This window comes from Moschus berezovskii, chromosome 22, assembly GCF_049115385.1.
Source record: "Moschus berezovskii isolate FMDL1 chromosome 22, NW_MosBer_1.0, whole genome shotgun sequence".
NCBI lineage: Eukaryota > Metazoa > Chordata > Mammalia > Artiodactyla > Moschidae > Moschus > Moschus berezovskii.
The window spans coordinates 8,154,606-8,177,459 of NC_142481.1; the positions used below are offsets into that span (position 1 = coordinate 8,154,606).

Consider the following 22,854-nt stretch of genomic DNA (forward strand, 5'->3'; position numbering starts at 1 on the left):
GGCTGGGGGTTGTGGGGGAGGGAAAGGGGTCAAAGGCAAGGGCCACCTGTCCCAGATTTTAGTAGAGTTAAACAACCAACATTTGTTAACACGATACACCAGATACTGGGCTAAGCATGTTGCACAGATCGGCTCACTTAACCTTCACCAGTCCCCCAGGAGGACAGGTACTATTATTTTCTCCTTTTCCATAGATGGGGCACAGGGAGGTTATGGAAGGGGTGAAAACTGGAATCCAGGAGTTTAACCATCATTCAGAGTAAAGGACTCTGGGAAAGTACTTGAAGTGCCAACAAGTCATTCCGACAATGAAAGTGGGATTCCCTGCTGGGTGGGCAAACCTTGTACTCGGGGTGGGACTCACTGAGCCCCTGTCAGATTTAGACTAAGGAAACCAAGAGAAGTTTCAAAATGTCAGGATTAAGGACTTCCCTGATGGGTAGTCCAGTGGTTAAGATTCCACATTTCCACTTCAGGGGGCGTGGGTTCAATCCCTGGTCAGGGAAGTTCCACATGCCACCGTGTGCCCCCCGAAAAAGAAAGAAAATAGAAACTGACAACCAGAATGAAAAAACGCAGGGCTTACTACAAATAATGAGGTACGAAACTTACTCCCAAATATCAGAAATAAGTTGTTGTTTTTTTTTTAATGTCAGGATTAGCAGAATGGGAGACAGAGGGGACACACAGGGCTTCCCAAAGGAAGAGTGCCGTTCCGTTCCATTCAGTCGTAGGATTTCCTAAACCAGAGTTTGTCTATATTTAAAACACTAGGTAATTGTCCAGTGACGCCGTTCTAATTGTTGAAACCTGGAAATGGGGACCTCTCAGAGAAGTGGGAAGGACTTCTTCTGTGAGAGGTGGGACTTCCTACTAAAGTCACCAGTATTCCTGTATCTGGAATAGAATTTTTTTTTTTTGCCACATTGCACAGGCATGCAGGATCTTAGTTCCCTGATCAGGGCTCAAATTTGTGCCCCGTGCAGTGGAAGCACAGAATCCTAATCACTGGACTGCCAGGGAATTCCCTGGAATAGAACGTTTTAAAAAATATTTGTTTATTTTATTTATTTGGCTGTGTCAAGTCTTAGCTGTGGCACGTGGGATGTTTTAGTTGCGACATGTGGGATCTGACTCCCTGACCAGGGATCAAACCCAGGCCCCCTGCATTAGGAACGCAGAATCCTAGGCATTGAAGCACCAGGAATTCCTGGAACAGAACTTTCTAGAAGGGTGTGCTTTGCTGTGGGAAGGTTGGCTTTCCTGTGGCAGGGCCTGGGGCTTCTTTGGGGAAGAGCAAACTTTCTGGGAGAGGGCTGAGATTTTCTGGAGGAGGGGTGGTCTCCAGGAAGGGGGTCAAGACCACGGACTGCCCATGGTCAAGACCATGGCAGGGGCTCATCCTCCAGACTTCCCAGAGTCCAGCTGAGGACTGTGTGGGTGTCTCAGATGCTCACCTGTACCCCATCCTGGGCAAAGAAGGCACGGGCATCTGCCTGTGTGGCGAGCTGCAGGCAAGTGGCATCACCCCAGAGTGGGCAGCGCCGAAGGAGAAGGCGGGCAGACCGTTCCTCGCTGCTGCGGTAGCATTCTCCAAAGAGGTCTGGGTGTGGGACATTCGTGTGAGAGGGAGGAAGAGTCGTGGGAAGACAGTGGGAGGGAAGAGATGAGGGGATTGCAGGGGAAGGGGCAGAGTCACTAGAGAAGGAAAGGGGAGACTTACAACCCCCCTTCCTGGCTGCTCCCTGTAGTGCCCCCAGGCACCCATACCCCACGCACCAACACCCAGCCCCTCGAACTTGGCCGCCAGATCCTTCCTCCGCGCTGCCTCCTCAGCCTCAGTCTCCAGGCGCCCCAACACTCGCAGCAACAAAGAGGCCCCAAGAGCTGAGGCCACGGAATTGGAACCCTGGAGAAACAGAGACAGGGGGTCACGGGTAGGGACAGAGTTTGAAGTGAGATTCACGGAGGCGGTGAAGAAGATTGGAGGAAAGCTTGTGATCAAGGGAAGGGACAGAGGCCAGAGGTCATCAGAAATTAACCAAGGGAATCAGAAGCCAAGGATGTCTGCCAATGGATCTGGAAGAAACTGGACGTCAAGGAAAATGTCAGAAGTCAGATGGTTCAGAGACTGCCCGGGCTGGGCCGGAATTAAAATGACATCAGAGGTTATGGACAGACCAGGAAGCAGTCAGAGGTGTCACCTAAAATGGCAGAGGAAGGGAGAAGGAAGATAGCATCTCATGTCTGGGCCAGACCTGCTGAGACAGAGCTACATGCTCAGTCCGACTCTTTGCGACCACGCAGACTGCAGCCCACCAGGCTCCTCTCTCCAGAAGATTCTCCAGGCAAGAATACTGGAGTAGGTTGCCATTCCCTTCTCCAGGGGATCTTCCCGACCCAGGAATTGAACCTGAGTCTCCTGCATTGCAGGCAGATTCTTTATCACTGAGCCACCTAGTAAGTTGACAGAGATGGCAGCGGCTGCTGCTGCTGCTAAGTCATGTCAGTCATGTCTGACTCTGTGCGATCCCATAGACGGCAGCCCACCAGGCTCCTCCATCCCTGGGATTCTCCAGGCAAGAACACTGGAATGGGTTGCCATTTCCTTCTCCAATGCATGCATGCATGCTAAGTCGCCTCAGTCGGAGGGAACCTCAAAACTTGGTCCCTCCACAAGGGCAACAAATAAGCTGGCTAAAAAAGAAAAAACTGTCAGGATCAACTTTTTCAGAATTCTGGAATCTAACATAAAATTTACAGCAAACAGGAGAATGCTTAATGAAGAAAGATTTCAGTAAAAGAGCACTGTGACATTTTAACTAATCCACTTATCACTGCCGATTCCCCAGCACAGTGGTTGCCTTGAAAAAAATAGCCCATACTCCTGCTGCAGGTTGTTGGTATCAGAGGGAACAACTCAGATCTTAACTTTTTTTTTTTTTATGTCTATGGGATCTTCCCAGATCAGGGATGGAACCCATGACTCTTGCACTGGCAGGTGGATTCCTTACCACTGAGCCACCAGAGAAGCCCCGGATCCTACTCTTCAATAACTGTGGTTGTTTGTATCAACCTAGCTGGTGGCTCTCTGAAGGGATGGCTCAAGGGCTGGCTGTTGTTTCACTGTTCTTACAGCTTCCCCCAGAGCAGAAGTGGCTTCCCAGGTGGTGTTTGAAAACATTAAAGACAAACGTATTAGCCTCAGCTCCTTGACGCAAATAATAACAGTCAAGGCAAGCGAGAGATACTCTGAACAACCCAGGAGGGCAGAGGGAAGCAGCTGGGAAAGGGGATGCTTGGGGGAGTGAGGGGTTTAGAAAGCTCCTACATGGGGCTTCCCTGGTGGCTCATTGGTAAAGAATCCACCTGCTAATGCAGGAGAAACAGGTTTGATCCCTGGTCCGGGAAGATCCCACATGCCGCAGGGCAACTAAGCCCATGCGTCACAACTACTGAGCATCTGCTCTAGAGCCACAATGACCGAAGCCTGCACCCCTGGACTGTGTTCCACAGCAAAAGAAGCCCACGCACCACAGCTAGAGGGTAGCCCCCACTCGCTGCAGCTGGAGAAAAGGCTGTGCAGCAATGAACTGTGACATGTGTGTGTGCTCAATCATGTCTCTTTGCAACCCCATCAACTGTAGGGTGCCAGGCTCCTCTGTCCATGGAATTTTCCAGGCAAGAATACTGAAGTGGGTTGCCATTTCCAACTCCAGGGGATCTTCCCAAACCAGGGATCAAACCCACATCTCCCAGGTCTCCCGCATTTCCCAAGTTTCCTGTGTCTCCTTCATTGACAGGCAGATTCTTTACCACTGAGCCACCAGGAATACAGTTAATAAAGACTCAGTGCAGCCAAAAATAAATCAAAAAACATTTTAAAGCTTCTATATATTCCGGGAAATCTAGAAACCTGCAAACATGGCTGAGACTGGATGGGTGCTCAGAAAAGACTAAGGAAACCCCTGAGCTTTCACCTCTGGCTGACCTTTCAGTTCAGTTCAGTTCAGTCGTCAGTCGTGACCGACTCTCCGCGACCCCATGAACCACAGCACGCCAGGCCTCCCTGTCCATCACCAACTCCCGGAGTTCACTCAAACTCATGTCCATCGAGTTGGTGATGCCATCCAGCCATCTCATTCTCTGTCGTCCCCTTCTCCTCCCGCCCCCAATCCCTCCCAGCATCAGAGTCTTTTCCAGAGAGTCAACTAGTCGCATGAGGTGGCCAAAGTATTGGAGTTTCAGTTTTAGCATCAGTCCTTCCAATGAACACCCAGGATTGATCTCCTCTAGAATGGACTGGTTGGATCTCCTTGCAGTCCAAGGGACTCTCAAAAGTCTTCTCTAGCACCACAGTTCAAAAGCATCAATTCTTCAGCGATCAGCTTTCTTCACAGTCCAACACTCACATCCACACTTTAGGCTCAGCCAAAGCAGGAAGCTGAAGCTAGAGCAGCATTGTAAACAGCCTACCCAAGTGTTGAAAGACAGCTCCACAAACAGCCAGTTTCCACAGTGGGAGAGTCATTCCCCCACCTGCGTGCATTCAAGGAAATCTCTTTCAAGCCACTATCTGACCACTAAGCTAACAGACCCGGATTTCAGTGGCCATATATAATAAAGAATACGGACTTTACAAAAATAGAAAAGTCACTAGACAAGCAACAACCCCTAAGCAGCAGCAACAACCCCTGAAGGGAGGAGCTGAGCTGATTTCCAGAGTTGCCATATTATAATAGTTAAAATGTCCTATTTTCAACAACAAAAAATTATGAGGGTTGCAGAGAACCAAGAAAGTATGACCCATTCACAGGACAAAAGAAATAGGAAGCTGAGTCACTGGAATTACTAGAAAAAGACTTTAAATCAACTTTCTTAAATATGCTCACAAAGCTAAAGGAAATTATGAACAAAGAGCTAAAGGAACCCAGGAGAACAATGTCTCAGCAAATAGAGAATAGAAATAAAGATATAGGGACTTCCCTGGTGGTCCAGTGGCTAAGACTCCGAACTCCCAATGCAGGGAGCCCAAGTTCAGTCCCTGGTTAGGGAACTAGATCCCACATGCCACAGATGAAAATCGTGCCTGCTGCAACTAAGACAGCCAAATAAATAGATTTTTTAAAAAAGAAATAAAGATATAGAGATTACAAAAAGGAACCAAATAGAAATTCTGGAGCTGAAAAGTGCAATAACTGAAATGAAAAACTCTTTTAAATGGCTTAAAAACAGCGTTGAGGAGGCAGAAGAAAGAGTTTGTAAACTTGAAGATAGGTCCACTGTGATTATCCAGTTTGAGGGGTAGAAAGAAAAAGAATGAAGAAAAATAAACAGACCCTAAGAGATCTGTGGGGCACTGTTAATCAGACCAACATAGGCAAAATAGGAACCCCAAAAGGAGAGGACAGACAGAAAGAGACAGAAAGGATATCTGAAGCTATAACAGACTGAAACTTCCCACATCTGATGAAATACATGAATCTATACGTCCAAGAAGATGAAGAAATCCAAGTAGGATAAGTTCAAAGTGATTCACACTAAGAAACATTATAACCAAATTGCTGAAAGCCAAACACAAAGAGAGAATTTTAAAATCAGCAAGACAGAAGTGACTCATGTAAGATCAAATAATTATATATGATAGTTACAAAACCATAAAACTCTTAGAAACATAGGGATAAAACTTTATGACCTTGTATTTGGCAGTGGTTACTTAGATATGCCACCTAAAGCACAAGAAATAAAGAAATAAAAAGGACAAATAGGACTTCATCAAAATGTAAAACTTTTGAGCATCAAAGGACACTATCAATAGAAGAAAAAGACTGCCCACAGAAAGGGAGAATGTATTTGCAAATCATATATCTAATAAGGAATTAATACCCAGAACGTATAAAGAATTCTTTAAACTCATCAACAAAAAAGACCGACAACCCAGTTTAAAAATGGGCAAAGACTTGAATAGACATTTCTCCAAAAATATATAGATCGCCGAGAATGACATGAAAAGATGCTCAACATCATCAATTGTAAGAAAATGCAAATCAAAACCACAGTGAGGTACCATTTCACACCCATTAGAATGACAATTATAAAAAAGAAAGAGACAGAGAGAAGAAGGAAGGAAGGGAAAAAAGGGGAAGAGAAAAGAAAGTAACCAGTGATGGTGAAGATGTGGAGAAATTAGAACAACTGTGCATTGCTGGTAGAAATTTAAAGCATAACGCCATTGTGGAAAACAGTATGGCAGTTCCTCGTAAATGAAACCAAGATGGTCCAGCAGTTCCACTCTTAGATATGGACTCAAAATAATTGAAAGCAAAGACGCAAATAGATGTTCATACACTAATCATAGCAGTATTTTCCACGATAGTCAAAAGGTCAGGACAATCCACATGTCCAGCAACAGATAAACAGATAAAGAAAATATAGCACACCCATATAATGGAATAGTATTCAACCTTTAAAAGGAAGGATATTCTAATACATGATATAACACTGATGAACCTTTATCTCATTAAAAAAAAATCTATATTTAGCTGATGACCAGATAATAATCCAAAGCTGAAGAACTCCTGTGGAGGTACTTCTTTGACACAAAAATAAGGCCTATCTCTGATCCTACTTGAAATCCACGACTTTCTTTTTAAACTTCTCAAATGTGTCTCAACACCTCAGCTTCAATCCAGGCCCCCATCTTGGCTGCCTGAAGGATCCCAGCTTTACTTTCCCGCGCAGTGTCCTTGCCTCTAGTTTCTGCATTGTAACTACAACAATGCATCTAACCTGCAAGAACAATTAAGATGAAATGACGCCCCATCTTCAGATAACATCTAACTTCCTCACAGAGCCAACTATTTGAAAGGATGAGACTGAGGCATATGTACTGTTCTTGTTGTTTAGTTGCTAAGACATGTCCAACGTTTTGCGACCCTCTGGACTGTAGCCGGCCAGGCTTCTCCATCCGTGGGATTTCCCAGACAAGAATACTGGAGTGGGTTGCCATTTTCTTCTCTTGGGTATCTTCCCTACCCAGGTATCCAACCCGCAATCTACTGCATTTCAGGCAGATTCTTTACTGTTAAGCCACCTGGGAGAAGCCCCGATGCATATACATGAACGGGGTAAATGCCCAGCATATATGGTGAATGGAAAAATCGAGTTACAAGAAATGCATGATGGGAGAGGCAGGAGAAAGCAGCAGCACTCAGAGTCACAGATCAAGAACGGAGGGGGACTTCCCCAGCAGTGCGGGGGTGGGAGGGGATAAGGGTTCGATCCCCGGTCCGGGAACTAGGATCTCACGTTCCGCAGAGTACGGGCAAAATTAAAAATAAATCAGTAAAACTTGTTTAAAGAAAAAAAAGGAATGGAGAGAGGAGTGGGGTGTCCCAGAACCTTCCTGCTCAGGCACTGGAGTCCGGTAGCAATAAAGGACAGGAATGTAGGAGAGAGTAGAATCAGAGGTCAAGCCAGCACTCACCATCTCCCAGAAGTACAAGGCCATCTGAGCCCTGTTGAGCAGCAGCGCCCAGAGGAGCAGGTCGCTCCAGGGGGCCTGCCCGGGGCCAGCTTCCATCAGTTCCGAGGCAGCCTTGTCTGACAGCAGGAACGACTGCAGACGGGAAAGGCGCGGTGAGGGCGGGCTCCGCCCCAGACCCTTCCTGACCCCGCCCCGCCATCAGCCCCGCACTCCGTTCAGCCGCACACCCCGCTCCCCGGTCACTGGCAGGGCCCCGCGCCCAGGCCCTGCCGCGCTCCCCTACTCCCACCCTCCTTTCGTACATTCTGTCTGCTGCCGTCTCTCCGCTGGGTGCCCCCGGCGGGGAACGTCGGCGCGCACGTCTTCCCCAGCAGCATGCGCAGCACCTGCCCCACCTTAGGAAACTGTGGCTCCGCAGGGGCTTTAAGGGCAGGGGCTTTGGTGCTTGCACCGTGTGACACTTGGTCCAGAAGGTTGCGGATGAGTGAGTTGGGGGGCGCTGCGTTGTAGAGCTGGGCCAGGCGCAGCGGGGTCAGGAAGTGGCCCAGGCTGAGGCCATGGGAGATAAGCAAGCGCACGAACTCCGGTCGGTCGTTCAGGAGGGCGTCCATGAGGGAGGCCTCCAGGTGGAAGGACTGGTGGGGGTGGAATGAACGGGGCAAGGGCTGAGCACAGAGCCGGGCAGAAGGCCAGGTGAGGTCAGAGGTTAAGGACAGGAGATGGGAGTACAGAACCATGAGTGATGGACGGATGGATGGATGGGGAGAGAGGAAACAAGATGGGGACAGACGGACAACCAGAGACGGGTGGACAGTTAAGAGAAGGCTGGACAGGCCATAATGGAAGACAGGGCCAGTTGTCAAAGGAGTTGGAGCGGGGAGAATGCTTCCCTTTTGTCAGGATCCCCACCTCCGGGCCCCAACCCCTCACCCGCCATTGGATGTCCCCCCGGAAGAGTTCACTCTGGGCAATGTCCACACGGTTCCAAGCCACAGCCAAACGCAACTCGTCCAGGTACGCTGAGGCTTCAGAGCTCCCGCAGGCTGAAAGGGTGACAGGGAGGGGGGTATGAAGTCAGGGGGGTGACTGGGAACAGGGTGAGCATCTGTACTGCTTTTTTTTGAGATGCTTGACATTTAACCTCGGTATAAAGTGAGGGTTGTTGGGCAGAGTCTGGAGCCTTTAAGAAGCCAGGCTATTACAAGCATAAAGTCATTCAGCTCAGGGACAGAACACAGACCAGTGGTTTAGAGTCCCCAAGAAAAGGAATCATTTATATTCACTTTACATGTATTGAGGTAGGCTATGGGCCAGGTGGGCTTCTCTGGTGGCTCTGACTAAGGAATCTGCCTGCGATGCAGGAGACCCAGGTTAGATCCCAGGGTCAGGAAGATCCCCTGGAGAAGGAAACGGCTACCCACTCCAGTATAAGGGGAATTCTATGGATGGAGAATCCTGGTGGGCTATAGTCCAGGGGTCACAAAGAGTTGGACGTGACTGAGCGACTCAACAGCAACAACAATGGCTCAGGCAGTGAGAGATGGAGAGAGAAGGAACAGGTTCTGCCCTGAAGGAACCTCATTCAGGGAAATACGTCCCAGAATCACATAGACCCCCTCAGAGTGATCGGTCCCCTTGGAGGTGGGTGTAGACTGTGATCAAGGCCAGAGGAGGCTACAGTCACAGAGGTATGGAGAGACCCAAGGGAGCCTCCTAGAGGTGGACCATGAGGAAGGGCTTTTGAAAGACTAGTAGGATGTGTAAGTATGCCTCTAAAATGAGAAAAGTATCTCTGAGGCAGTAGGGGCAGCCCAAACCAAAGGCTGGGTGCAAGAAAGCACAGGATATGACAGCAAACGTGAGTCACTCTGGCTTCCTGAAACTTGGGAGTATTTGTGAGAAGAAAGAGGAGACCATAGCAGGAAAAACATTCCAAACATTAGCAGGGCTCCAGGAGTCCCTGAGGCCATTCAAAAGAACAAGGAAGAACAAGTGGCCTTTAAAACTTTGATCCAAAAGTGTGTAGTCAATCTCGTGTGACCTTGGGCAAGTCACTGTCCCCCCCTCTAAGCATCAGTTTCTTCATCTGCAAACTGGGGAGACGATCCTTCTAGGCAGGGGTGAAGGATCGGGACAATGACATGTGCTACCCGCTCAGCACAGGGCCTGGGTGTTCCTAGACTCGAAGAAGCATTCGTCCCCTTCCCCCATTCCTTCTTCACCTGCCGAAACCCCATCCCTTCAACTCTGCCAACACTGAGCCTGTCCAGCCATCTCCAGTTTCCCCACAGAGTGTGATCACCTGCCCTGCTGCGAGCCACGGACTCATACCACCACCCCCTCAAACCACATCTTAAAGAGCGGCTGTGTTTTCTCCCAGGAGGCTGGTGAGTTAACTTCTGTGAAGTGAATCACATTTGCTCACTGACTGCCATCCTCTATTAAAGGATGTGTCCCCACAAGAAATGGATTCATATTAAGGAGCGCTCCCATTTATCAGACTTCCCCTGGGGCAGGCACTGCTGAGGCTCAAAACACTCCTGCCAGGTATTATCTCAATTTTTTCAGAGACAGAAATTAAAGCTCAGAGAAGGAAAGTCTCGTTCTCAAAGTCACACAGCAGAGAGGGGGGCCACGCTGGTATTCAGATTTTAGTTTTATCTGATTTCAAAGTCAAAAATAACTACCTCACCACAGAACATGGTAGATGCAATTGGGATGGGGACCTGGGGCTCAGAATGCATTAAAAATTGACACTATGCCTCTTGGGAGTTTTTTTTTTATCTAGGTGAGTGCTTTCCATGTAAAACTCTTCTGACACCAAAAATGACCGTCCTCACACACATCCCCACAGAGCCTTGGGGATCCACCTTAGCACTTATTTATCCCACCACCCCGTCTTACTAACTCCTGGTTCTACTGGCTCTTCAAGGCCCAACTCAAATACCACCTCCCAATTGAATTTTTCTCACCTTTCTGACAGCAGTTCCTCTCCCATGTTTTTGTCTTGAATTTTACTTAAGATGTGTCCAAACAGCCCTGGTAGGAACTGCTTTTATCTCTGAAGCCTAAGCTAGTCTTGGCTGAATGAATACTGAGCTCCAACATCAGCCTCGACCACGTGGCCATTGTGCTGCCTATCTCGGTTTTCATCATTCATTCCCCTAGTGAAATACCAGAAGTCCCTCACTGTGAGATGGCACTCTGGTTCATCTCGGATGCCACCACGCCTCAGGGCTTAAAGCATCTCGGAGGCATGTAGGAAATGTAGAAAGGGTAAGTGGGTGGACAGGTGGATAAGATGGATGGATGGAAGAATGACGAGTGGATGGAACTGTGAACAGATGAGTGAGTAGACTGGTAGAAGGATGGGTGAATGGCTGAACAGATGGTGGGATGGAAGGATGAAGGGAAGGATGGGTGGACAGATCAGCGTACACATGGCTGGCTAGACGGATGAAAGGATGGGTGGATGGAGGCAACAGAAAGAAAGCAATGTTGGACCATAATGAAAGTACCTTGGGAAAACTGTCCAGTAGCACCATGCAAAGCCCCAAAAGGCACTGACAAAAGGAAAGAGATAAAAAGAGGCACAGCTTAGATTAGAGAGGATGGGTAAAGTGCCGAAGACAGGAGAGGTGTCCAAAGTTGAGCTGACAGAAGCAGAGGTTGGCGGATTCCAAGTCTTACCCTTGACAAGAGCCCTTAAAACGATGGTCTCAAATTCCTCAGGGCCATCATCAGTTGAATAGACTGTCAGCAGCTCCTTCCGAGTCATGATCCTCTCCACCTGCAGAATAGCAAATTCTGCCACCCCACCCAATCCCCTGTCCTGTCCACAGAGATAAAGGAGAACATTCCCCTGCAGGACCCTTAGTCTAGGTGCCCAGCACCCTTTACTCCCAGAACCTAGAGTTGTCCAGGCCCCCAGGCCTCTTATCCCTGAGACCCAGGAATCCAGGTTTCCAGGCTTTCCTCATATCTGAGGCTGGGCCCCCATTCCCCTTCCCTTGGATCCAGGACTCCAAATCTTCAACATCCTCACATCTCAAGAGCCAGGAATCCAGGTCCCCAGCTCTCTCCCATCTCAGGTTCCAGAGTTGGGCCCTCAGTGTCCTACCTGGGCCTGCAGGACTTCAGGGTCCCCTTTGGGGAAGAAACGCTTAATCAGATCTCGGGGTTCACGTTGCCTGCCCCCTCCACTCCCTGGAGCCAGAGTGTCCTCCAGGATCTCTGCCAGGCAGTCTGCAGCTCCCCCAGATCCGGCCACCAGGAGGCAGGGGAGCTGAGCCTGGGTAGCGTTCTCTATCCGCTACAGAATAAAAGGGGGAGGCAGGTTAGGGAAGGAAAGCATTCACCCTTCCTGGAGCCTAGATTCCCAGCCCTCTTCTCCTCCAGGACTTGGGACCCAGGAGTCCAGCCCCCAGGCACCCTGGGCTCCTATACCTTCAACATCTTCTCATCACCATCAATCAGGAGGAGGAGGACAGGGATGTCAATGCCAGTCCCTGCAGGGAGAACAGAGCAGAAGGCTTGGTCAGCTCCCATCAGCCTCTGCTGGGGATGGCAGAGAATCACATTTCCCAGGAGTCCCTGGGGCAAACGCTGGCTTCTGCCTAAAATCCTCAGTCCTGAGGCTCATGGGAACTGTCATGCCTTTGAGGGTGTTGGGAGGGGCCGGATCTCGAAGACAATAATGTTCAACTTCTCAAGGGAGGACAGGGCTGGGAACCTGGACTCCTGGGTTCCCAAATGAGGCAATGAGTCAATCCTGTGACTGATTACCTGACCTGGAGCCAGGAGAGGATGAAAGTTCAAACAGAAAATGAAGGAAATAAGGAATAGGAAGGACTATCCAAATACAATAAAGATATTTATCAAAGCCCAACAGCAAACTCATAACAGTTTCCTATTAACTCTATTCCCATTAAAATAAGAAATGAGACAACATTACTACTAGTCACACTTCTCTGGGTGTCTTGAGCTAATGCAATAATGCAAGAAAATGAAATAACTGGAGTGAAAACTTGTTTTTTTTTTAAGCTGGAAGAGACAAAGGTATTTATTTGAAGAATAGATGATTTACATTCTCAGAAAATTGGAGAGACTCCACTCGAAATAACTAAATACTAATAAGAGAATTTGGTTAAGTGGATTAATACAAGAAAAATATACAAAAGTCAAAAAATTTTTTCCAGCTAGTAAGAATATGTATCTTATCCACATTTCCACAAAAATGATAAAATACCCACGGATTAATTTGTATAGAAAGTTATGATATTTTTATAAGATTGATAAAACCTTATTTAAGGACAAGGTATGAATAAATGGAGAAGGAAATGGCAACCCACTCCAGTGTTCTTGCCTGGAGAATCCCAGGGACGGCGTAGCCTGGTGGGCTGCCGTCTATGGGGTCGCACAGAGTCGGACACGACTGAAGCGACTTAGCAGCAGCAGCAGCAGCATGAATAAATGGAGAAGTAAATACCATGTTAATCTGTCACAATGTAACACATAAATTCAATGCAGTCTGGGGAAAGAGGGAAGTCAAAGGAGGTTGGCGGTGTTTTTCCTTTTTTTTTTTTAATGGAACAAAATAATTTTAAAATTCATATGAAAGAATAAGTATTGAAGAGTTAAGAAATTGTTGAAAAAGGACAGTGAGGAGGAACTTTCTCTGATATATACATAAACATCTTTAAACTGCTTTAAACTGCATCTGAAACATCTTTAAACTGCTGTAAACAAAATATATCTTTGGCACAGGAATAAATACATAGAGCAGTAGAAGAGGAAAAGCTTTAGAAATAGTTCAGTGTATAAAGGAACTGAATATATAACTGAAATGGCATTTTGATTTAGCTGGGAAAAGATAGTTTATTTATTAAATGGTCATGAAGAAAATACAGCTTCCCATTTGGAAGAAAGAAATGTAGACTCTACCTCAAAATATGTAAAAATCATTTCCAGCTGAATTAAGGTTTAAATGTAAAAGTATAAGATACTAAAAAAGAAGACTTAGAATATTTGTGTAGCATTGGAGTGGAATGGACTTTTCTAAGAAGACCAAGGGAAACCAAGGGGTTATCAAAGGAACAACAAGTATATCTAAACACGTTAAAATGATCAAATTTTTATGGAAGTAGACACCAGAATTAAAGTATGTTTTAAAAATTTTACATTACATTTAACAGTTAAAGCCTTCCTATCAATAGGATACAAAGAATTCTTATAAAAAGATTTAAAAAAGAATCCAATTCAAAAGGGCAAAGAATATGAATAGACATTTCATATTCAATTCATATTGAATAGAAATCTTATCAGCCAACAAAATGTGTTTTTATCTTTTAATAATGGTTCAGTTCAGTCGCTCAGTCGTGTCCAACTCTTTGCGACCCCATGAATCACAGCCCGCCAGGCCTCCCTGTCCATCACCAACTCCCGGAGCTCACTCAAACTCATGTCCATTGAGTCGGTGATGCCATCCAGCCATCTCATTCTCTGTCGTCCCCGTCTCCTCCCACCCCCAATCACTCCCAGCATCAGAGTCTTTTCCAGTGAGTCAACTCTTCGCATGAGGTGGCCAAAGTATTGGAGTTTCAGCTTTAACATCAGTCCTTCCAATGAACACCCAGGACTGATCTCCTCTAGAATGGACTGGTTGGATCTCCTTTCAGTCCAAAGGACTCTCAAGAGTCTTCTCCAGCACCACAGTTAGATAAATTAAAACATCAAACTAAAAGTGCGAAATCAGGACTTCCCTGGTGGTCCAGTGATTAAGAATCTGCTTGCCAATGCAGGGGACATGGGTTCAATCCCTGGTCTAGGAAGATTCCACACGCTGTGGGCAACTAAGTCCATGTGCCACAACTACTGGGCCTGAGTTCCAGAGCCCAAGCTTCTCAACAAGAGAAGCCACTGCAACGAGAAGCCTGTGCATCGCAACTGGAGAGGAGACTCCACTCGCAGCAACCAGAGAAAGTCCAAGTGCAGCAATGAAGACCCAGCACAGCCAAAATTAAATTTAAAAAAATTTAAAAATGATACATCACTTTCTACCCATCAAGTTGGCAAAAAAAAGAAAAATTAAAGCAGGAATATCCAGAGTTGGTTAAGACTGATTGGAAAAAGAAACTCAGAAATTCTTGATGACAGAGTGAATGAAAACGGCTACATATTTTGAGGAAGTTGCCTAGTACTGTTAGTACATGCACAGAAATCTCACTTTCAAGATCTACTGTAGAATTTTAAACACTTGGATGTTGGGAGTTTCCTGGCGGTCCAGTGATTAGTCCTGAGTTGCTTCCCTGGTCGGAGAACTAAGGTCCCACAAGTGGTAGGGCACAGCCAGGAAAATAAAATTTTAATTAAAAAAATTAAAACACTGGGATGTAATTATGGACATTTATACAAAGATATTTTTTCAGCATTGTTTGTAGTGCCAAACACTGATAGCAGTTTAAGTATCCACCAATTGAGAAAATTTTAAATAACAGATGGAACAAACATTATAAAGGAATATCATGCAACCATTAGAAGGAGATGCAAGATAAAGAAGTTTGGACCTCAAAGGATGGTTATAAGAAAGTGATACGTGTATGTACAGTATAAAAGAAAGACAGACCATAGAGGTGGAAATATAATCGCAGAGGATTTTATAAACATAGAGAAAGGTTGAAAAGGACAAACCCCAAACCATATAACACTGATTACCCCAACAGAGGGGGCTGGAGCTGGGAAGGGAAGTATCTAACTTCTTTTTTCTTCTTCTTCTTCTTTGACCTGTGGGTTATTTACAAACTACAACTCATGCAGTGATAAGAATTTCCTTATATACCTTCGCATGGTTTGATTAGCTCCAATAAACACATGTTCAAGTTGCCACATATTAAACACGTATTAATTTTTTAATTTAATTAAAATATTAAATTAATATTAAAATATTATGTTGAGTGAAAGGAGGTGATTTCAAAAGGTCATATATTATATTCCATTTATTTATCTTCTGGAAGAGAAAGGCCTAGTGTGATAGTAAACAGATTAGTGACTGCCAAGGGCTGGGCACCAAACGAATGCCTTCATGGGAACAGAACTGGTCTGTGTCCCGACTGTGGAAATGGCCACATGAATCTCTGTACATATGCCTAAATGCACAGAATTATATACCCCAAAAGTCAGTTTACACCCCAAAAAGATAATTTTAAAAACAAGATTAAGGGAAACCTCCTACATTGTTGGTGTGAACGTAAATTGGTGCAGCCACTATGGAGAACAGTAAGGAGGTCCCTTAAAAAACTAAAAACAGAGCTACCATATTATCCAACGATCCCACTCCTGGGCATCTATTTGGAGAAAACCATGATGCGAAAAGATACATGTTCCCCAATGTTCACTGAGCACTGGTTACAATAGCCAAGACATGGAAACATCCTAAATGTTTATCGATGGAGAACTGATAAAGAAGATGTGATGTGTGTATGTTTATATATATGTATATGGGCTTCCCTGGTGGCTCAGTGGCAAAGACTGCACCTGCAACACAGGAGACCAGGGTTCCATCCCTGGGTTGGGACAATCCCCTGGAGGAGGGCATGGCCACCCACTCCAGTATTCTTGCCTGGAGAATCCCTTGGACAGAGGAGCCTGGCAGGCTACCTTCCATGGGCTTGCAAAGAATCGGACACAACTGAGCGACTAAGCACAGCACATATGTATAAATATGTATGTATATGTATATAAGATGTGATGTGTGTATATATATAATTATAATTATATATATAATATATATAATGGAACATTACTCAGCCATGAAAAAGAATGGAATAATGTCATTTGCAGCAACATGGATGGACCTAGAGATTGTCATCCTGAGTGAAGTCAGACAGAAAAAGACAAATATCATATGATAATTGCTTATATGTGGAATTTTAAACAATGGTACAACTGAAACTATTTACAAAACAGAGTCACAGATGTGGGGAACAAACTTATGGCTACCAAGGGGGAAAGCAGGGCAGGAGGCATAAGTTGGGAGACTGGAATTGACATATCACACTAGGTACAAAAAGTGAAAGTGTTAGTTGCTCAGCATGTCCGACTCTTTGAGACCCCACAGACTGTAGCCTGCCAGGCTTCTCTGTCCATGGCATTCTCCAGGCAAGAATACTGGAACAGGTAGCCATTCCCTTCTCCAGGCGGCTCTTCCCAACCCAGGGATCGAACCCAGGTCTCCTGCATTGCAGGCAGATTCTTTGCCATCTGAGGCACCAGCAAAGCCCATTATGTATCAAGCCCACTACATATAAAATAGATAACTAATAAAAACCCTACTCAACACTCCATAACGACCTATATGGGAATAGAATCTAAAAAAATCATGGATATCTGAGTCACCTTGCTGTACAGCAGAAAGTAACACAACATCGTAAATCAACTATATTACAATAAAAATTAATTATATATATAAAAAAATCCCTGTGTGTGAGTCGGACTCTGGAACCACTGGGCCCGACAGACTAGTGTGTATGCCCTGGATACTTTGACTTTGATCAAGGAGTAGTGGCTGGAAGGAACTTTGAGTTGTCTCTTCTGGAAGGGTGTGTTCTATGAGTGGGAAGAAAAATAAAATGGTTTGTTAACCAAAAATAAAATAAAATGATAAAAATAAGATTAAAATTGCCCCAAAACTAATTAAATTTCAAGAATTAGGTGGACACCTTTTAAAATATAAGAAACGCTTATAAAGAAGCAGCTTTCTGTTCAGGTGATTTTCTACACTGGACACCCGTTTCTGTTTTAGTGATTATGCTTTTGTCTGTATTATTTCATTGCTTCTACTTCCTCTAGATTTTTTTTGCTCTTCTGTTTCTAGGATTTTTTTCAATTGGAGACAAATCATTGATTTTCAACCTTCCTTTTCTTTTCTTTATTATGTATGCGTTTAAGTCTACAGATTTCCCTCTAGGTATTGCATTGTGCTGTGCAGCGCTTAGTCGCTCAGGCGTGTCTGACTCTTTGTGACCCCATGGACTGTAGCCCGCCAGGCTCCTCTGTCCATGGGATTCTCCAGGCAAGAATACTGGAGTGGGTTGCCATGCCCTCCTCCAGGGGATCTTCCCCACCCAGGGATCGAACCCAGGTCTCCCACACTGCAGGAGGACTCTACGGTCTGAGCCCCCAGGGAAGCCCAAGAATACTGGTGTGGGTACCCTATCCCTTCTCCAGGAGATCTTCCCCACCCAGGAATCGAATCTGGGTCTCCTGCATTGCAGGTGGATTCTTTACCAGCTGAGCTACCAGGGAAGCCCAAGCATTAGCTGCACCCCACAAAACATGTTGGTATGTCATGACATAACTATCACTCAGTTCAAAATATTACCTCGCTTCTTCTTTTTCCTTCTATGATCCATGGGTTAATCACAAACTACAATTCATGCAATGATATGGGTGAATCTCGCAGAAGTAACGTTGACTATGAGAAGTGAGAATTTAAGATGTGAGGATGGTATGATTCTAGTCATATGAAACAGGTTCAGAACTACCCGACGCTGTGACAAACAGGGTGAGGTGGCCTTTGGGTGTGGTTAGAAGGCTTCTGAGGGCTGGTATTATTCTGTTTCTTAATCTGGATCCTGGTTGCCTAAGTGGGTTCAATTTGTTAAAAACTCCAAGCTGTCCACCTTGGTGTATTTCAGATTTCAACATAAAGGATTTTTTTAAACACAGCAAGTGATGGGAGAAGGCCCTTGACCATAGGAAACTCCCCTTGGCTGCAGTCCACAGATTCCAACCAGAGGGGACCACTGGGATCCTGGGCCTTGGGCAGTGAATCCCCAGTGGAGGAAGCCACTCACCTCCCACGCCCGTCTTCTGTTGGGCCAGGTAGGACTCGAAGCCCAAGCGGAAGCGGTTCTCGCCACCCAGGCGGCCGTGGGTGCCGTCGTCCACCAGGAAGAAGGCCGAGTAGTTGTAGTCGAGAGGGAACTGGACCCCATCCTCCGGGTCTCCACGCCACCGGTACCTTGCGGGGAATGAGCCCTGGGGGGGGCAAGTGGCCAGACCAGGGGGTCTTTCCATCAGGGCCCAGGGGACAGACACTAGGCACTCATCCCTCCCCTAACCCTAAGCCCCAGCCCCCTCCCAACTCGGACCGGGGCTCCAGGCCCCCAGCCCCTCCCCCTGCTTCCAAGACCCCGATCCCACCTTGGGGTTGGTGAGAGTGTCTCTGTTCCGCACCACGCCCCAGGGGGCCACGCCCATGGCCACCACCTTGCTGCCCCCAGTGCTGGCCGTCTGGTGGTCCCGCACGGCCGCACCAACGTGCCGGCCGATGCCTTTGTGCAGCCCTCCAGTGACAATCCAGGCCCCTACACAGGGACACAGAGAGTAGTGGTGAGGTCCGGAGACAACGCAGGCTGTGAGCAGAGACACAGAAAGAGACCAGAGAGTGAGACAAAAGCCACACAGAGACGGCAGGGGAGACGACAGGTGCTCCATGGAAGGGGGGGAGGTGGGCAGCAGGAGGCAGAGCCCACCCCGCCGCAGTCACCTGTGCTCTGGGCAGCCCGCACCAGCCCGCGTCGCAGCAGATCCTGCAGCCAGGTCTGCAGGGTGGGGCCCCCTGAGCCCCCCAGCACTGACACCACCAGGTTCGGGGCCCGGAAGCCCCACACTTTGGTGACCAGAGTATAAACCGTAGCTGGATCCGTGCGGTCCGAGAGCCGGAGGAACTGTGGACACACAAGAGGAGGGGACACAGGGAGAGGGGACAGACAGAGAGGGACAGAGATGGGAGACAGAGACCCAGAGAGAGGGACAGAGACCCAGGAGAGGTGAAGACAAGGATGGGCAAACGGGGAGACACAGCGTTCAGCTGGGACGCTGAGGCACGCAGTCCCACTGGCCAACCCCGGCCTTGCCCAGACATGCTGGCCTCACATTGCTGATCTTGCGGCCGGCACCCAGGAAGTCCAGGTCCCCGAAGGCATCTGTGGGCTTCTCCGTGGTGTGCAAGTCACTGTCCCATACGGTCACCACAGCTGCCCCAAATGCATCCTCCACAGCCACGGATGGGTGGGCACCCCGGGGATGCCCACACTGGCACAAGGTCCCCCTGGGTGGGGGAGGGGGGAAGAAGAGGATGAACCCCAGGAGTGTCTGCATCGACCCCCAAGGATCCTGCAGAAATGTCCCTATCTCTGTGTGTCCCCCCAGAGGCACTCACAGTCCATGCTGACCCTGGCACTGCCCCTCCTCGGTTCTGACCAGTGTGAGGGAGGGATTGGGGCAAAACAACCACAGTCACCTCGCCCACCAGCAGGAAGCCACGGTGGCTCAAGCAAGCCTGGGCAGGGAGGCCTATGCACAGGGCCCCACCCTCACTGTTGCCTTCACAGCCTGAAGTGAGAAAGTTCAAGGGCGGGGGGTCATCAGGGTGTCCTTGCTGCCCCCAGTCCAGACAGATGATATTCGCATGACAAAGGAAATCACGAGACTGATTCAGACAGCATGCATGTTCTAGAGGCCAAGGCAGCTGTGTGACTTTGAGCAAGTAGCTTCACTTCTCTGAGCCTCAATTCCCTCCTCAAATGAAAAGACAATAACGGCACAGTCTACTTCAGAGAACTGTGAGGAGCCAAAGAAATAACATTTCCTCAGATGGGGGCTGCATACCAGATCCAGTCTCCGTGAACTCCACACAGAGCTTTAAATAACCTCGAATAGCACAGTGAGAAAGTCGTTCCTTTTTGAGCTCTCCTGATTACTTTCAAGGAGGGAGGCTAAGCTGAGTGCTAGAATATTTGTCATGCCTAACTCTTTACTATTTTTTTTTTTAATAGAGATAAGTTGGCCTCCGGCTCAGAAAAAGGCTGGCAACAGCATCCATTTAGAAGGTAAACACTTTGGCTTAGTTTTTATTGTAATTGTCTTTTATGGTTTGTTTCTTTCTCTTTGTGGCAAATGGAACGGATTTGCCATTTATGGTGATCATATATGAGACATTTTCCCCCTAAATAAATACACAATTATCGCTAATGACTTAATGGGATTGGCACCTGAGTTTTCAAAGAGCAAGCACGGAGGGTTGAGAGATGAGGGATTGGTTTGGAAAGGTATCTAAATTTCTTTGGTCCCTGATGCCAGAAGGGATTCAGCTATCAGGGGAGACCAGCATCAATGTCAATAGTGAGAGTCGCTCAGTCGTGTCCGACTCTTTGCGACCCCATGGACTGTAGCCTGCCAGGCTTCTCTGTCTACGCAATTCTCCAGGCAAGAATACTGGAGGCTAAACAGAGTAAGCTGCAACTTAAACAGACTAATTTTCTAGAAGGAATAGCCCAAGTGGTCCGTGGATTTAGCAAAAGTTGTAAAGACAATAGGGGCTTCCCAGGTGGCGCTAGTAGGAAAGAACTTGCAAGGCAGGAGACAAAAGTTAAGAGACTAGGGTTCAATCCCTGGGTTGGGAAGATCCCCTGAAGGAGAGCATGGCAACCTGCTCCAGTATACTTGCCTGGAGAACCCCATGGACAGAGGAACCTAGCGGGCTACAGTCCACAGGGCTGCAGAGAGTCAGACACGATTGAAGCGACTTAGCACACACACGCAAAGACAACAAAAAGAATCAAGCAACCACACTGAATATGCCAGCTCCTGGCAGAGTGAGGATGTAGGACACCCTCCTCCTTTCTGAGTCAACCTTCAGGGTCCTGGCGTGCCTCAGTTTACCCACCTGATCCTTTCACCCATCTCAACCCCGTCCCTGGGCGCCCCCCTCCCTCGTTCCTGTCCATCTACTTCCCATGAGCCCTTCCTGGCAAAATTTCTTCAAGGAATATTCCAGAACCTGAACTCTCCAGTACAATAGCCTCTAGCCACACAGCACTCCTTGCAGTCAAATAAAATTAAATACAATTAAAAATTCAGTTCCACAGTTGCTCTGGCCACATTTAAAGTGATCAGGAGCCACACGTGTGTGGCCAGTGGGTGCCATATTGGATGTGACTATAGAACATTTTCATCATTCCAGAAAACTCTGGTGGACAGCACTGGCAGACACCCCGTCTGCCTGTCTCATCTCCTACCCACCCCTTTCTCTGCGTGGCCACCGAAACCAAAATTGTCCCCGATAAAATCAGCGGTTACCTGAACATCCCCAAACACAATGGTTTCTATTCAGGTCTCATCTGACTCTGATGAAACAGCACCAGTCATGGCTAAAAGGCTCCGATTCTAGAAAACCTTTTCCTTGGCAGAGCACACCTGTTCCCCTGGCTGCGCCATCCGGCCTCATCTGCAGCTTTCTCTCCCTCTGGGCCTCCCTTGAGTCCAGGTGTTCCCCAGAGCCAGGGCCACATGCCTTCCCGACATGGGTCTCAAGCTCAGTGTCCCCAAGGGCCAGGCAGGGAAGAGCCAGAAGCATCGGGGGAAGATTATAAGTGGGTGTGCTGGACACTGTCCTGACTTGAGGTAGCATGTCTGTCTTGAAGCATTCAGAGACAAGTTTTTAAGGAGCCCTCTTCCATGGCAATGGGTGGGAGGTGAAGGGGTGGAGAGATGGGCCATAGAATTACCCATTCGCAACATCCTCCGATTTTACACTTTCTTCCCACCCCATCCTACTTCCCCATTTTCCATTACCATCTACAGCTAGGACTTCTCAAATCCTTCTCAAATCTAGGATGGAGGTCGTAGATCTTTCCTGAGTCCCTGACCCAGGTCTGCCATGCCCTTGGTTCCCCCAGGTTCCTTCCACTCGTGAAGCCCCACTCTGAGCTTGGTGCCTTTCCCAAACCTACTCATGCTCCTGGGTTCCCATCTCTGGGGCTCCCAAGCCGCAGACCAGATGTCTGGGCCCATCGTCCCCTCGCCCCTCACTCCACAAATCCGTCGGCCCCCAGGCTCTTGCCCGGTGCATCTTTGCCCTGACCCCTCCTCTCTGCCCAAAGCCCCGGCCGGCCTCAGGCCTCTTCTCCTCCCACTTGACCCTTGCCCAACATGGGTCTCAAGCTCAGTGTCCCCGAGGGCCAGGCAGAGAAGAGCCAGAAGCATCGGGGGAAGATTATAAGTGGGTGTGCTGGACACTGTCCTGACTTGAGGTAGCATGTCTGTCTTGAAGCATTCAGAGACAAGTTTTTAAGGAGCCCTCTTCCATAGCAGTGGGTGGGAGGTGGAGGGGTGGAGAGATGGGCCATAGAATTACCCATTCAACATCCTCCGATTTTATGCTTTCTTCCCACCCCATCCTACTGCCACAGTTTCCATTACCATCTACAGCTGCTGCTGCTGCTGCTGCTAAGTCACTTCAGTCGTGTCCGACTCTGTGTGACCCCATAGACGGCAGCCCACCAGGCTCCCCTATCCCTGGGATT

General features: G+C 47.6%; 1 protein-coding gene across 4 annotated transcripts in view; it reads right to left on the minus strand.

Moving 5' to 3' along the window:
* The window catches only part of TRPM4 (transient receptor potential cation channel subfamily M member 4), a 41,824-nt gene that overhangs the window by 15,529 nt on the left and 3,441 nt on the right, over positions 1 to 22,854 (minus strand). For 2 of the 4 annotated variants that reach the window (XR_008683900.2, XM_055411631.2), the window contains exons 3-14: positions 19,424 to 19,598; positions 19,035 to 19,215; positions 18,689 to 18,852; positions 18,340 to 18,523; positions 11,933 to 11,994; positions 11,607 to 11,798; positions 11,177 to 11,276; positions 8,417 to 8,529; positions 7,789 to 8,121; positions 7,487 to 7,618; positions 1,780 to 1,909; positions 1,458 to 1,603 (exon numbers count right to left, since the gene is read on the minus strand). Coding sequence is in view for 3 of the 4 variants with exons in the window: in XM_055411631.2 (XP_055267606.2) it covers positions 1,458 to 1,603; positions 1,780 to 1,909; positions 7,487 to 7,618; positions 7,789 to 8,121; positions 8,417 to 8,529; positions 11,177 to 11,276; positions 11,607 to 11,798; positions 11,933 to 11,994; positions 18,340 to 18,523; positions 18,689 to 18,852; positions 19,035 to 19,215; positions 19,424 to 19,598 (1,912 nt within the window). In the remaining variant the exon portion in view is untranslated. Of the gene's footprint in view, positions 1 to 1,457; positions 1,604 to 1,779; positions 1,910 to 7,486; positions 7,619 to 7,788; positions 8,122 to 8,416; positions 8,530 to 11,176; positions 11,277 to 11,606; positions 11,799 to 11,932; positions 11,995 to 18,339; positions 18,524 to 18,688; positions 18,853 to 19,034; positions 19,216 to 19,423; positions 19,599 to 22,854 lie in introns of those variants that run through there. The other 2 variants (XM_055411634.2, XM_055411633.2) reach the window with 2 other exon arrangements.